The sequence below is a fragment of the Paramisgurnus dabryanus genome, chromosome 3 (assembly GCF_030506205.2).
Source record: "Paramisgurnus dabryanus chromosome 3, PD_genome_1.1, whole genome shotgun sequence".
Lineage (NCBI taxonomy): Eukaryota > Metazoa > Chordata > Actinopteri > Cypriniformes > Cobitidae > Paramisgurnus > Paramisgurnus dabryanus.
Genome location: NC_133339.1, coordinates 1,402,136 through 1,418,242, shown reverse-complemented (window position 1 = coordinate 1,418,242; position 16,107 = coordinate 1,402,136). Strand labels below are relative to the sequence as shown.

The window sequence follows — 16,107 nt, the reverse complement described above, 5'->3', positions numbered from 1 at the left end:
GTTGTCCCGGGCCCAGGGTGGGGTGGGGCCCAGAGGGGGGCCCAGAACTGGAACCTATGGAATAATTGATAAAAAATAAAGAAAATATTTGATTCATTTGATTTGAAGTTCAGTACGCTCAAAATGTCCTGTCAGACTCAGCACAAGTCCGGTGCTCAGAAAAGAAAAGAAAAGAAGAAAATATAGACCTTATAGAGGAAAATAGAATTCCTAATTATCTCCATTAGGAATCTGTGACCGCAGATATAGTCACTGCATCGCGTGTGTTTAGAAGTCTGTGCTGTTTGCTGTGAGGTTTTTATGAGAGAAAGCACAAACTATTTAATATTTAATATGTAAAACTTGAATTTGAAATAAAACTTACCGCGGAGAAGATAATGAATTCGCTATCGTCTCTATTGCTAAGTGACGCGACTATTATTTATTATTTCAAATCCGTTTACAAGATAAATATACATTGTGTTGTTAAACAGATGAAATTATCTTGATATAGGCTACATTAATTATGAGAAGCCTTTTCTTTTTAATGTTACACTGTAGACAGTAATATATGTAATTTATATAAAACTCTATGGTCGTGACAGCACATTATCCATTATCTGTTGGTTCATGTTGGTCCAGTTTAATTCAGGGTAATCCTTTAATAAAATGTAATTATAAAATATTTTATTGTTTTGTAATATTCACAGCGCACATTCTCTCAGATCGTTTTAAAACATTTTTAATTATTCTGCAAAATTCCGCATAGATTTTGCAAAAGAAATCCGCAGAAATAGAAAAAATAACTCCTTACACAGATTCCGTAAACAGCTGTACTACTCTTGCAGCAATTAAAGCAGTTCAGATTTGTTTTAAATGGCAAAATATTTATTTTTTTATTTACATTTTAGAGTATTTTTGTTTGTTCAAGCGGTTCGCAGCCGACAGCAAGTTGACGACATGTTTGATTAATTGAACTCTCAAATCAACACTTCACTTGCCTATAATAACAACTATATAAAATATATATTTTCAGCATATCACAGTGTTAGTTTAAACATTTATTATCAACACACACTATTTTTAAAAAGCGGAGGCAGATTGCTCTGCTGCTCGCAGCTGCAATGGGTGCAGAAATAAAAAAATGAAAAGGGCTATAGCTACAAAACGAAACGAAATAAACATGAAACGAATAAACATGCAACCTGCCTTATCTTACAACTTCGCTATGCATATATATATGTATTATAGATTATGTCTTGGATGCTGTTTGCATAGATTATGCGCAGTATCCAAGGTTTTAATCTAGTCCTCCATTAATATTTTTTCCCGGTGAGCTGAAGGTCCTGCTGTTAAATAAGCAACAGCTGCATTGTAAATGTGTGTCTGGCTGTGCTTATAGCGGACTTGTGCTGTAGGTTAAAAGTCTTATTACGTTTGTTTTGCAATCATCGTCTGTCAAAAGGTTATTTTAATTAAATTGAAAAATATAAAACGATGGAGAAGCCTAAATAAGCCCGAGGTCCGCCCGCGTATCAGCTGTGACGTTAAAATTGGCCGAAACCCGACCTGAGGGGTGTAAAAAGGTCGGGTCGGGCTTGGGCTGAAATGCAGGGCTCTACCCTCAGTCGCATTCATTGAGAAAAATCTAATGCATGCTCATCAATGAAAGCTCTTTACAAATTAATATCCCTCTGGGCTTTTGGTTCAAAGGCGTGCATGTTTGGAGAAATATTGATTGAGTTTATATGTTTACTTCAAATTTCTAAAGAGAGGAGTAATATTTATTCAATTTTTAGTCCAAACACAGCATAATATTAGCTGAAGTTGTTTTACTGATATTTCCAATAGTCTGTTCATAATTCATACGTGATTATGATATTTTGTTTCAGTATACAGCATCAGTATACTGAAAAAAATGATTCATTGAATTTAATCCGTTTTTTTTTTTAAGGTAAGTGGTTGCAAACAATTTATTTAAGCTACATTTAAACAAAAGTTTTATATTTTATTTTACTTTACTAATCTTTTTGTTTAAATGTAGCTTAAATAAATTGACTGCAACCACTTACCTTAAAAAATGTATTAAATTCAATGAATATTTTTTTTCAGTGTACTACATTTAAAGGTGCAGTGTGTAAATTTTAGAAGCATCTAGTGGTGAGGTTGCAAATTGCAACCAACGGCTCAATCCACTGCTCACCCCTCGCTTTTGAAACGCATAGATAAGCTACAGTAAAACATGTCATCGTCAGAGACAACTTAGTAAAAAAAGTTTGTCCGTTAAACGTTTCTGTAGAAACATGGCAGCACAAAATGGCGACCTCCACCTAAGGGGACCCTCTGTGTATGTAGATAAACAGGTCTCATTCTAATGTAATAAAAACATAACGGTTCATTATAAAAAGGTCTTTATACACCCCTGATAATATAGTTTAGTATATTATTTTGCATTTCTGTCAAGAGATCCTTCTAAAAATTACGAAAAGCACCTTTAACTAAATGTTTTATACAATGTATAATATGCAATATTCGTGGGTCCTGAATCTGATAATGCCAAATCTCTTGTTACCAGTAAAAAGTAAGGGGTGGGGGGCCCTCTAAGATTATCTTGTCCCGGGCCCAGGCAAGACTGTCAGCTGGCCTGGTTGTACCTGTAGGCCAGTGTAAGTTAATGAAAGCATATATGGTGTATGTATGTATACTGTAACTAACTAGAAACACTACTGTACTTACAAATTGTATATACATGATAAGTTTGTTGTACCTGCAGGTAAATGTAAGTTATACTTATACCATACCTATATGATAAGAACAAACATTACTGATCTGCCATTTTGGTACTCAGTATCTTGGTCCTTTAAACCAAGCATTAAATAACCGTATGCATTAACTACTGGGTACATTCACTAGTACATCCATGGTAACTACATGGAAACAGGACTGTAAAATAAAGTGTTGCTTTTTACACAGTTATTATATAGGACCTACCACCTAAGATATAGCATCATATACATGTCACTGTGAAGCAAACCCAACCATTGACTATCATACGTATTAACTACTGGGTACATTCACTAGTACATCCATGGTAACTACATGGAAACAGGACTGTAAAATAAAGTGTTGCTTTTTACACAGTTATTATATAGGACCTACCACCTAAGATATAGCATCATATACATGTCACTGTGAGGCAAACCCAACCATTGACTATCATACGTATTAACTACTGGGTACATTCACTAGTACATCCATGGTAACTACATGGAAACAGGACTGTAAAATAAAGTGTTGCTTTTTACACAGTTATATAGGACCTACCACCTAAGATATAGCATCATATACATGTCACTGTGAAGCAAACCCAACCATTGACTATCATACGTATTAACTACTGGGTACTTTCACTAGTACATCCATGGTAACTACATGGAAACAGGACTGTAAAATAAAGTGTTGCTTTTTACACAGTTATTATATAGGACCTACCACCTAAGATATAGCATCATATACATGTCACTGTGAGGCAAACACAACTATTGACTATAATACGCATTAACTACTGGGTACATTCACCAGTACATCCATGGTAACTACATGGAAACAGGACTGTAAAATAAAGTGTTGCTTTTTACACAGTTATTATATAGGACCTACCACCTAAGATATAGCATCATATACATGTCACTGTGAGGCAAACACAACTATTGACTATAATACGCATTAACTACTGGGTACATTCACCAGTACATCCATGGTAACTACATGGAAACAGGACTGTAAAATAAAGTGTTGCTTTTTACACAGTTATTATATAGGACCTACCACCTAAGATATAGCATCATATACATGTCACTGTGAAGCAAACCCAACCATTGACTATCATACGTATTAACTACTGGGTACTTTCACTAGTACATCCATGGTAACTACATGGAAACAGGACTGTAAAATAAAGTGTTGCTTTTTACACAGTTATTATATAGGACCTACCACCTAAGATATAGCATCATATACATGTCACTGTGAAGCAAACCCAACCATTGACTATCATACGTATTAACTACTGGGTACATTCACCAGTACATCCATGGTAACTACATGGAAACAGGACTGTAAAATAAAGTGTTGCTTTTTACACAGTTATTATATAGGACCTACCACCTAAGATATAGCATCATATACATGTCACTGTGAAGCAAACCCAACCATTGACTATCATACGTATTAACTACTGGGTACTTTCACTAGTACATCCATGGTAACCACATGGAAACAGGACTGTAAAATAAAGTGTTGCTTTTTACACAGTTATTATATAGGACCTACCACCTAAGATATAGCATCATATACATGTCACTGTGAAGCAAACCCAACCATTGACTATCATACGTATTAACTACTGGGTACATTCACTAGTACATCCATGGTAACTACATGGAAACAGGACTGTAAAATAAAGTGTTGCTTTTTACACAGTTATTATATAGGACCTACCACCTAAGATATAGCATCATATACATGTCACTGTGAAGCAAACCCAACCATTGACTATCATACGTATTAACTACTGGGTACATTCACTAGTACGTCCATGGTAACTACATGGAAACAGGACTGTAAAATAAAGTGTTGCTTTTTACTCAGTTATTACACAGTAAGACCCTAAAATAAGAGTCATAATACACTGTTTTTGAAGTGAAGCAAAACATTTACTTATTTATTTCTTAACGATCTTGTCTTTTTTTGTTGAATTTTGTTGAACACTGAATTTTGAAACAGCAATGACATACAGGTTTTTTTGTACTTTTTTCAACATATTGAACATTCTGATTTTTTTTTAACAATTAACAGCATTAACCTGAGAACAACGATATTAACAAAAATACTATTTAACCATCATAAAAAATGCAGAAATGTTATTTTGGGAACAGCTTATTATACTACTGGGTCAATTAATTGTCTTCCTTTCTAAATTTGTACCTAATTGGGAGGAGTTCACGTTTACGTTTCATTTCATTGATTTTATTAAAGACTTCTGGGTTTGTATCCACATATTCCTTGCACTCCTTCGCATATTTCTGTAGAGTTCCACCCTGAAATTCAGGAATGTGGAGTTCAGGAGTAGCAATAATCTGCAACTCTGCAATAATGGCTGTAAGTGCGATGGTATTGCGATCAACATTGTGTTGCTTGCAGCTGTGGGAGACGCTTCTGGTCTTCATGAAGCTTTTCAGAATGGCCTTGTAACGTTGCAAAACATCATCAGGTGTTTGAACTGAAAAAAAAGTATGTAACATTATGTCATTGCAGGACTATTACTTTTCTAATGCATTAAGATGTAGTTCCACCTTTGACCACTAAGGGGTGAAAAGGTATAATTAATATATGTAAGCAATAAGTAACGGCTGAAGGGTATATTAGGCATGATGCGAAGCGGAGCAGCTGTTACTTATTCACGATACAACACTTGCCTCGAGTACCTTATTGCTTTTATAAAACGGTTACCACACGATATAAAAGTTTAAAAAAAAATTATTAGTGCAACTTTCATGAAGTTAAATCAATAAAATCACTCCATCCGCTAGAAAAAAATAGTCCCTGACCGTGAACAAAAAACATTCCAATGTGTAATATGCATGAAAGCTCAAATAAAAACAACAAACCGTTCTGAAACTGATACGTGTGGTTGCTAAGGGTGTTGCTAAGGGTGCAGTGATAAATAGAACCGTTGGGTGAAGCGGTCCTAGCCCTGTTTTATCGTGAATATCAGAATCAAGGATTGGAACTAACTGTTTTATAAACATTAATGCATGTGTGAAAGACTTAAAGCGATAGTTCACCCATAAATGAAAATTATGTCATTAATGCCTTCGGAAACACAGTTAAAGATCAAGAGCTTTCTGACCGTCCATTGAATATGTATGTACATTATACTGTCCATGTCCAGAAAGGTAATAAAAACATCATCAAAGTAGTCCATGTGACATCAGTGGGTCAGTTAGAATGTGTTGAAGCATCGAAAATATATTTTGATACAAAATTGGTACAAAAATTACGACTTTATCCAGCATTGTCTTCTCTTTCGGGTCTGTTGTTAATACGCGTTCACCACACTGCAGTGATGCTGGTGACGTACGACGCTGCTGACGTGTTATCTGGTGCACCTAAGCTTCGTTTTACAGTCTGAGGGATTAGGACATCTGCGACATGCACATTTACGCACCATTAAAAAAATATAGCAATACCAAAACACAAACAATTTTGAACAGCTTGAATACAGCGTGCGTCTCCCTCAAACTCTAAACGAAGCTCGGGCGCACCAGATAACACATCAGCAGCGTCATACGTCCGCAGCATCACTGCTGTGTCATGCATGCGGATTCAAAGCAGACCGGAAGAGAAGACAATGGTCTTACGGGTTTGAAACAACATGAGGGTGAGTAATTAATGACATATTTTTAATTTTTGGTTGAACTAACCCTTTAAGATGTGTAATTTCAATTTCACATCTTTTTTTATAACCCCTTTTAATATTTTATTTCAATTTCTTTACTTTTTATATTTTTATTTTTTGTGACTTTAGGTAAAAACAAAATAAGAATTTTATTGTACCAATGTACAAATCACAGTAACAATCTAGAATCTTTAATGAATGGATAATAGCTAGCTCAGTACAATAAACTGGGAAATAAGAAAGTATTTAAACTGTACGATAGGTTTGGTCTTTGCACTTACCTCTTCGAATGGTGGCATGTTTTTCCTCCCTGACTTTGTGCTTTCTCTTTTGTTTTCTTTTTGGATGCTTGTCAGATGAATCCGATGTGTCTGAGAATGTTGAACTCTCTCCAGATTCTGACTCAGAAGAAGCATCATTTTGCATCTTCTCTTTCTGTCCTAAGAACATTTGTACAAAAAGACATCTAACATTTGCTACAGTAAAATATTATTTCTTGAGTTTCCTAAAATTGTAGATGTTATGAAATGATATGCTTTATTGTTTTATTACATCAAATCTCTATTTTTGATTTTATTGAGTTTGTATGCCTAACAATTAGATTCCATGTGTTTCTTATCAGACTTAAAAAAAAAATGAGTCAGATATGTCAAGGAAATAAGATTTCCTACCTATGTGAATAAACACTTACTTGGTTGTCTGTTTTCAAGAGCACATTTTAATTGTTCCCGAAGGAAGTCTCGCTCCTCTTTCAAAAGTTTATTTTCCTCTTTCAGGTTTTCAATTGTTGCAACTGCAGTTGGCGCAACTTGTAGGGGCACAGAGACAGGGGGAGGCACAGAGAGAGAAGTACCTGCTGTAAATTTACAGTAATAAAAAACATTTATCAGTTAATTCTGGAGATTTCAATTAAGTTTAAAAGATGTGTATTACTATTATATATCTGCATATAATCTGCATTAGTGGTTTTAGCTTTAAATTTATATTAATATATATCCCTAATTTTAGTTTGGGCTATAGCAAATTATAAAAAGAGGCTTGTTTTTATATATATAAATGGTATGGATAAAACCTTCCTCACCTTCATCAACAACTTGTTTTCTCCCTCGCTTTGTGCGCTTTGTGTTCTGCATATTCTGCATATTAAAAACATTAACATTTTAAGTATCAATTCACAACTGCAACTGTAACCATTGCACATAACACATAATTACAGCAGGTCAAAACATAGTTTCCACATGGATGGTTATATGACACTTAAGGGCATCTTTATATAAAATTATACTTTGAGCATCATTAAATGTATTAATTTGTTGTATGTTTATGGTAGCTCCTTAACTGATAATAAGGTGTCTCATTAAACATGACGTCTTATGCAAAGTGCATCAAGCTGTTATTCAGCCAGTGCATTCATTTGTTTGTGTAAACTAAAGTTAGATTCCGAGATATGCATCCCTTTAGGTCTCTCTTAAAAAAAAAAAACTTCGATGGACTGATATGATATTGTATATAATTTGCGGGTTGAGGGAGCCACTATTTCGCGAGATCTGTAAAGTTACTTGTTAGTTAAAGGCTTAACAATTTAACAGCGTCCATCTCCGCGTATATACTGTAAGTTATTGTTGTTGTGTTCATATATAACTTACCTTAACACGGATGAAGACCAGGGCGATGACTGATAGTTACGACGAACACGGATGATGACCTGTACAGTTACGACTGATTGTTCCGAACTTCCGATGACCCCGAAGTGCGGGAACAGGAAGTTCATATCTCGCGCTCAAAACATCCAATCACATACCTGCAAACTAGTCGCTTTTCGGCGAAAATCGCCGTTTTGAATTGAAAAAGGTCATCCACGTGAATCATGTAGATCCGAAGAGTTTTTGTTTTTTTTGGGGGGGGGGGGTCTAAACTTCCCATAAACGGGAGTTTCAAAAACCTACTGCGGTCTGTTTCACAAAAACAATAAAAGCTCTTTGGTCATCACGTGAGGTCATCACAGTGTGGTTAAGGTTAGGATAGCCGATTGGTCAATGGATGGGAGCTGAACAAATGGGGTTACGTGAAGGGCGGGTCTTTGCGTTGCCAGCAGCTTCTATTAAAAGGCCTTGGCTGCATCAGCTTTCCCGCGGATTAAACTTTTCACGCTACTGACACTGACGTTTGTTTTGAGGTTAGTTTTGAGGCACTTTGAGGCACTTTTGCTTGTCCGATTGCTGCAGGTTTTTGAAAATATAAGCCATTCTTGCTGCTCATAAAGGGTTTAAACATTGACATGCGCTCTTTTATATGTCAATGGCATTAATTAGGCATCGTTTAAAGGTGGAAATCTTACTGTTCAGATGCATACTAGTTCAAGATAATTTGCGATTTATAGATTTCACATCTGAAAGAAAGGGGTAACGTTAAGCGCGTTTTCTGTGCGTGCGTTTGTTCTGTGAATCACACGCAGAGGTGTAAAGTACTTAAGTAAATGTACTTTGTTACTGTACTTAAGGTTTTTTTTGGCTACTTTGTACTTTGTACTGAGTATCAAAAATATAAGCAACTTTTACTCTCTACTCAATTACATTTTTGATTGGGTATTTGTACTCTTTACTCCACTACATTTGAAATGACACTTAACGTTACTCGCTACATTGTTTATTCGTCAAATAAAAACGAGACGAAAGTGTCAGAGGGTGAAGATGGATAGAATCTGTGGTCGCGAGGTACGCACAAACACACAACTGAGGGACTTCATCTGGCGCCACGCAGGGCAATCCTATGATATCAAAATACTGCGAGAGCGAATCAAATACATATGGAGAAGTCTGGTCTCGCGGTACTTTGATGTCAAACGCTGAATGGCTTGCGTTGAGCCACCGTAGCGGGACATCTGCGTGCTGCGTATGCCATAAACTGTAGAGAAAAGTTCGCGTCTGGTCTGAGAGAAGAGATAAAGCGCAAACATATGGATGCATATCACATTTGCTTCTGTCAAGGGACCCTTTGTTAAACATGTGATGCTGCAATCAAAACAAAAGTGATGAGCGATTGCAGGAGGGCCATCCCGCACCTCAAAGGCAAGCACAAATGTTTACTCTGATGCTACTTTATCAGCTAACCTGAGCTGGTTGATATAACTTACTTTATAAGCCAAAATAAACCAGCGATGTCCTGTACTGATTGCCTGAGTAACTTAAGTACATTATAAGATTGATAATAAGTGTACAATTTCACTGTCCTCACATTTAATCAAGTATGCTGTAATGTATTTACTGTAAAGAGGGATGCATGACTGAAGAAATGTAGTGCACTTAATGTGAGATAGTGGTGTTACGTCTACTACATGTGTTTTCAATTAATCTTTCAAATGAACAACTTCACGTTTTTAATATGCAAATTTCTGTTACTGTATATTAACTGTAACAACCTACTGGACTCTATACTGGAATTTTTGATATATTTAGATTATAACTTTTTTAGGATTGGCCTAAATGTAAGAATATTTGGTAACACTTTACAATAAGGTTGATTAGTTAACATTAGTTAATGTATTAACTAACTTGAACAAACCACGAGCAATACATTTGTTACAGTATTTATTCATCTTTGTTAATGTTACTTAATACAAATTTAAGCTTTAATTGTTTGTTCATGTTAGTTCAGAGTGCATTAACTAATGTTAACAAGATTTTAATAAAGTATTAGTAATTGTTGAAATTAACATTAACAAAGATTAATAAATGCTGTATTAATGCAGTTCATTATTAGTTCATGTTAACTAATGTAGCTAACTAATGTTAACTAATGAACCTTATTGTAAACTGTTACCATATTTATATAACAATAGTAAGGGGGGGGGGGGGGGTGCGGGCGCGTATACAATGTGTCACCTTTTTCAGCCCTTCTGAGTTTGCAGGTATGCAATCAGTGATCATATTACTATTTTAGCTGCTTTGCTGTGTTTTAGAGGTCGATGACCTCACTTAGCCTAACTAATAGTTTTCAGAGATTAATTCAAAATGAGTCTTGTCAGATCTTTATTACGGAGGATATACGGAAGACGTAAATCACTCATTAAATGGCTTCAGAAACACAGGCTCCTGCTCAGAAAAAAGAAATGTAGGTTATGCAGAAAGAGGATGAGTCTTCAAAAAACTAACACAACAAAAGATGGATATCGATGGTAAGCACTGTCTTTTGTAGGACAGGCAAAATTAGATTTTAATTTTAACTAGATGAGGTAAAAGTTTGTGAACAAAATTTATGTTGGCTTGAGAAAGCCTAGTCTTAAAGTTCAAAATATAAAGTACTAATTTTATTTTTTACATCAACGTACAGGATATGTAGACGAAATCGCCACAAGGACGTGTCACTCTCCATACGTCACGGCTCTGTTTTCAGCAAAAGTCATGTTTCTCTTTCTTCCTATATGGAGTTCATTCACAGGTAACTTTAGAAAGTCCAAGTTCTATAATCTAAGACTTAAATTAATGAATTCAGGGGTTTTAAAGTCTTTATGTGTTAACATATTACATCATTACATATTACATTACATGTTTAATTATTTATATATTAGTAAAAGCCCTGAGGCTGTGCCATTTTAAAATCTGTCACATGTGTTAATGTGTTATGTATATTGTTAACCATTTGTTAAAAATAGTTAATGTGTACCAATAAAATAAATTCTAGGTATTGTGTGCTGTTTGTGTATGTGCATTAATCTTGTTTTCAAATTTATTAACTAGTTTTCTAGCTTAAAGTATGGCAAATATTCTTCTTGTTGTGTATACTGTATGCATGTAATCTAATTGTTAACACTCTGCTTCAGATTTGCTCAAGGATTACGTCTCCGTCAGGTGGATATGCTTGAAGAGGGTCTGTGTGGCAGTAGTGCAACATTTACAAAAATGACTAAAAAACTCAAGGCAGTATGTGTTAAATCAATCAAAAAAATGGAAAGAGAGCGGAGGATCAGAATCGGTGGAGCAAGAGCATTTGTGGTCCTGGATGAAAGCAAGTTTTGCCACAAACGGAAGGTATTTGTGTGTATTGTAAAAAAAGTTTGAATACTTTTAAAAAATCAATGCAATTGGTAACAGTAAGATACATAGTTTTATCCTTCTCTTATATTTAGTATGCACGTGGGCGTTTTGGCAACACATGGCGAAGAAAAGCATGGGTTTTCGGTATGATTGAAGTCAAAAGAAAGCAAAGGAGAACTGTGCTGAAAGTGGTAAAACGAAGAACAGCAAGAAAATTAATTCCCATTATTAGGAAGCACGTGCGTCAAGGTAGCACTCTGCTCAGTGATGACTGGCCAGCTTATAGAAGACTTTCTCAGCATGGCTTTATTCATTATCAGGTCAATCACAGTCGTTTTTTTGTACATCCACAAACAGGAGCTCATACACAACATATAGAACGTGCATGGAGAACCTACAAAAATGAGGTATACCGTTACAGGGGGAACATGACTCTACAAACACTGAAAGATAGCCTTCATTGAATGGCAATATTGGAGGGGAAAACTACATCCCAGAGGTATTCTTGGATGTTTGCTTGAGGACATTGCTGCTATATACAGGGTGTAGCACAATGACTTTATTAACTCTACAGGAATATGTGGATACAAACCCAGATGTCATAAATAAAGTCACTGAACTAAAACGTAAGACAATTATTTGACCCAGTAGTATAAGCTGTTGCCAAAATAAAATTTCTGCAGTTTTCAAGATGGTAAAATAGTATTTTCGAAAATCGTTTGTTCTCAGGTTAAGGCTGTTAAAAAAATGGGAATGTTCAATATGTTAAAAAAAATAACAGTATGTCATTGCTGTTTCTAAATGCATTGTTTAACAAAATTCAGCAAAAAAAGACAAAATCTTTAAGAAATAAATAAGTAAATGTTTTGCAAAAGTATTGTACAATGACTCTTATTTTATGGTCTTACTAGTTAATATAACTAACAGTTGCCAATGTATATGTATACTATGCTATCCTGTGTAATAACTCAAGTAAAAAGCAACACTTTATTTTACAGTCCTGTTTCCATGTAGTTACCATGGACGTACTAGTGAATGTACCCAGTAGTTAATACGTATGATAGTCAATGGTTGGGTTTGCTTCACAGTGACATGTATATGATGCTATATCTTAGGTGGTAGGTCCTATATAATAATTGTGTAAAAAGCAACACTTTATTTTACAGTCCTGTATCCATGCAGGTACCATGGATGTACTAGTGAATGTACCCAGTAGTTAATGCGTAGGATAGTCAATGGTGTTGTTTGCCTCAAAGTGAGATGTATATGATGCTATATCTTAGGTGGTAGGTCCTATATAATAACTGTGTAAAAAGCAACACTTTATTTTACAGTCCTGTTTCCATGTAGTTACCATGGATGTACTAGTGAATGTACCCAGTAGTTAATGCATACGGTTATTTAATGCTTGGTTTAAAGGACCAAGATACTGAGTACCAAAATGGCAGATCAGTAATGTTTGTTCTTATCATATAGGTATGGTATAAGTATAACTTACATTTACCTGCAGGTACAACAAACTTATCATGTATATACAATTTGTAAGTACAGTAGTGTTTCTAGTTAGTTACAGTATACATACATACACCATATATGCTTTCATTAACTTACACTGGCCTACAGGTACAACACACTTATTATGTATATACAATTTGTAAGTACAGTAGTGTTTCTAGTTAGTTACGGTATACATACACCATATGTGCCGGTCATTAATTTACTATTACTTATCATGTATATACAATTTGTAAGTACAGTAGTGTTTGATATTAGTTATCATATATGTACACTATAAATACCTGTCATTTACCCTAACTTGCCTGTAAATACCAAATACTTATATTGTACATTCATTTGTAAGTACAGTAGTGTTTTTCGTTAGTTACAGTATACCTACACTATAAGTATGTATATGTTATTACCCAGTACTTATCTAGAGTTACATTTTAACTACCAAGTATGTACTACTGGTAAGTACAGTAATGATACCAATTACTTACCATGTAGATACCTAAAAGTAAGTACCACACATTTGTCGGTAAGTACAACTTATTTACCATATATGTACACTGTAAGTACACGTACTGTAAAATAAAGTGCTACCATTGAGGTAATGTTTCTGATAATTAACACACATGAGATGTTTCTGTCTTCATTTTCCTATTTTACAGACAATGATGTTGAACTCACCCTTAACAGTGAGATAAACATATGAGCTCGATATTGAAGTTTGTCCATCTCTCTCTCCTGTACACCAGTAATTATCCTGATCAGATTCAGTAACTTCATTGATAGTGAGAGAGTCTCTGTTTACAGTGTAACGCTCAGAGTTAAACACTTCAGTACGACTGCTAGACCACAGATATCTCCAGTTTAATGATCTGTACTGATCCTCTATCTCACACTTCAGAGTGACTGTCTCTCCAGTGAACACAGATCTGTCTGGTGTTACTATCACTGTAGCTCTGGGTAAATCTGGGGAAAGAAGAAAACAAAGCTTTAACAATCTCATCAAAGATCTGTTTACATGAAAGCAGTGGCGGATGCAGAACGTGACATATGGGTGGGCATGGATTAAGTCCAGGTGGGCCTGAATCTATGGGTGTCACTTTTGAATAAAAAACTATAACAAGTCTATAAAATTCGTCAAAACTTCAGAACACTAATTTAAACAGCATACACACACACCCGAACTGCACGTCACATTTTTGACATTATTGATACTTTAAATTGTAATGCAACGTGACATTTATTAAGCCTTTTTGGTCATAGCCTACAAAAAAGAACCTGCACAAAGTGACAGACAGGAAATATAAATGAACCCAAAAAAAACTTATACTTTTTTAAATAGCCTATTAAAGTGTTTAAATAAATACGGCTACTAAATGCTTAAAATGAAGCTTCTAACATCATATTCTCTTCATGCAAATCACTAAAAATATTTCGTTCTCACATATTTAAGTTAACTTACTAAATAAAAAAAGAAAAGGGAATTGCTAGAATAATGTTAGACTATGAGGTTAAACGAAATGACAAATAAAGAAACATTTAATATACTTTTTGATGAGCACAAGAGCAAGCCTACTCGTGAAGAGCGGAGCCGAGGAGTGCGCATATCAGACGTGAACGAAAGGAATAATGGATTTAATGCTTTCACTTCATTTCCTGACAGTTTCACTTGTTAGTGAGGATAGTAATGGCTAACAAGATGACGCCGAATTACATACAACATAATTACCTAACTAAATCTGAGAGAATGCAAACACATTACAATATTTTTTCCTCCGCACGATGGCCAAGGCGCAGATACATTTTTGTAGCCCGACAGGAATTCGCCATAGCCCGTAATCGACGACGGGCAAGCGATTTTGCAAGGTTTGTTTTGTAGAAAGACTTTCTTTAAAGTGAATTTCGTTTTGTATAAATTGTATCTTAATATTAATCAATGTTTGATCAAACAATTGCCTCGATTTAATTAATAAGAAGCAAACCAAGAACGTCTGTGGTGTGGATTGAAGTGAACCCACTATATTTCCGCAGCCTACACGTCTTTCTGCTTTTAATGCATTTCTTAAATTAACCCTCTGGGGTCTAAGGGGTTTTTAGGGCCCTGGGGAAGTTTTGACATGCACTGACATTTGTGCTTTTTTCAGTTGCTTCAAAACATATTAATGGCAAAAGTCTCATAACACTGTGTTCATCACAAACTGGGCTACAATATCATATAATCAACATGTATGTACATGTTTGTATTTTTGAGAGAAAAATGTTTATGCGTGGTTTTTGAAAAAGCAAAATTTTTAAGTCACTGATATAACTCCACAAAACTCATTCTTAACATGTTTCCCAAGACTTTCCAAACTGGATCTAGTAGTCTAGAGTTTTTTCTTCAAAATGATGTGAAAATCATATGGCCTACTCAATCACATAAAGCAAGATATTGATTTACAATTTCTAAGACACTTTTGCTTGAGAGAGGCTGTATGCGTGGAGGCGGGAAAGCTCCTGAATAATCAGTGATTGACAGCTGAGAGACAAAAGAATTGAATAATGAGCCTTGTGGGGATGTTCAACAGGAATGTAACTACCTCTGTAGTAAAACCATGATAAGGTTTACTTTTCAATATAATGTAAATACACACACACATTATATATATATATATATATATATATATATATATATATATATATATATATATATATATATATTTCTATTGAAATATTTTCTATTCATTTCACAAGTATAAGTTACCTTTTAAAATCCATGGTAGCCTAATCCTGGTAAAGATACTGTTTGGCCATCGTAAAATGAACACACTTCAACACAGGGTTAGTGTTTGGTTGGCCAGCAAGAGGTTTACTTTTGTGCAGTAAAAAGCTCAAAAGAACAACTGCCTATCGTTGTCTGGACTCCTATTTGTGTTTTTGTAATCATTATAGTAGAAACACAACCACCCAGATAGCACACGTACGTCGCGGAGACGTCTGCTAAATATCGCTTCATCTTCTGTAGATCGGCTGCGAACATTGAAAAGTAAGACGTCTGCAATATCTCTGCAAGACGTCTTGGCGATGTCTTGAAACATTCGAAATTTTTACGAGCTGCATGCATCTTCTGGAGATCTTGAATCCGAG

The 16,107-nt window shown here is 35.1% G+C and overlaps 1 protein-coding gene across 2 annotated transcripts; it reads right to left on the bottom strand.

Annotated features, from left to right (window-relative positions):
* Positions 1-4,764: 4,764 nt before the first annotated feature.
* On the bottom strand, positions 4,765-8,144 carry LOC135734085 (uncharacterized). Of its 2 annotated transcripts, XM_065252981.2 has the most exons (5): positions 8,086-8,144; positions 7,521-7,575; positions 7,131-7,295; positions 6,721-6,879; positions 4,765-5,260 (listed from the first exon to the last, which is right to left on the bottom strand). In XM_065252981.2, exons 2-5 carry the CDS (start codon positions 7,570-7,572, stop codon positions 4,938-4,940), a joined length of 699 nt encoding a protein of 232 aa, XP_065109053.1. In that variant the 5' UTR covers positions 7,573-7,575; positions 8,086-8,144; the 3' UTR covers positions 4,765-4,937. The 2 variants fall into 2 exon arrangements, with proteins under 2 accessions (XP_065109053.1, XP_065109052.1); XM_065252980.2 differs by lacking the exon at positions 8,086-8,144 and having other exon boundaries at positions 7,521-7,634.
* Between the last annotated feature and the right edge of the window lie 7,963 nt (positions 8,145-16,107).

Bases quoted from the DNA above. Each gene is read 5' to 3' on its own strand.
- LOC135734085 (XM_065252980.2), bottom strand. From the start codon at position 7,581: ATGCAGAATATGCAGAACACAAAGCGCACAAAGCGAGGGAGAAAACAA. The intron at 6,880-7,130 runs GTAAGTGTTTAT...AAATGTTCTTAG, and splicing joins TCTTGAAAACAGACAACCAA to GACAGAAAGAGAAGATGCAA. The intron at 5,261-6,720 runs GTAAGTGCAAAG...CTTTTTTTTCAG, and splicing joins ACATGCCACCATTCGAAGAG to TTCAAACACCTGATGATGTT.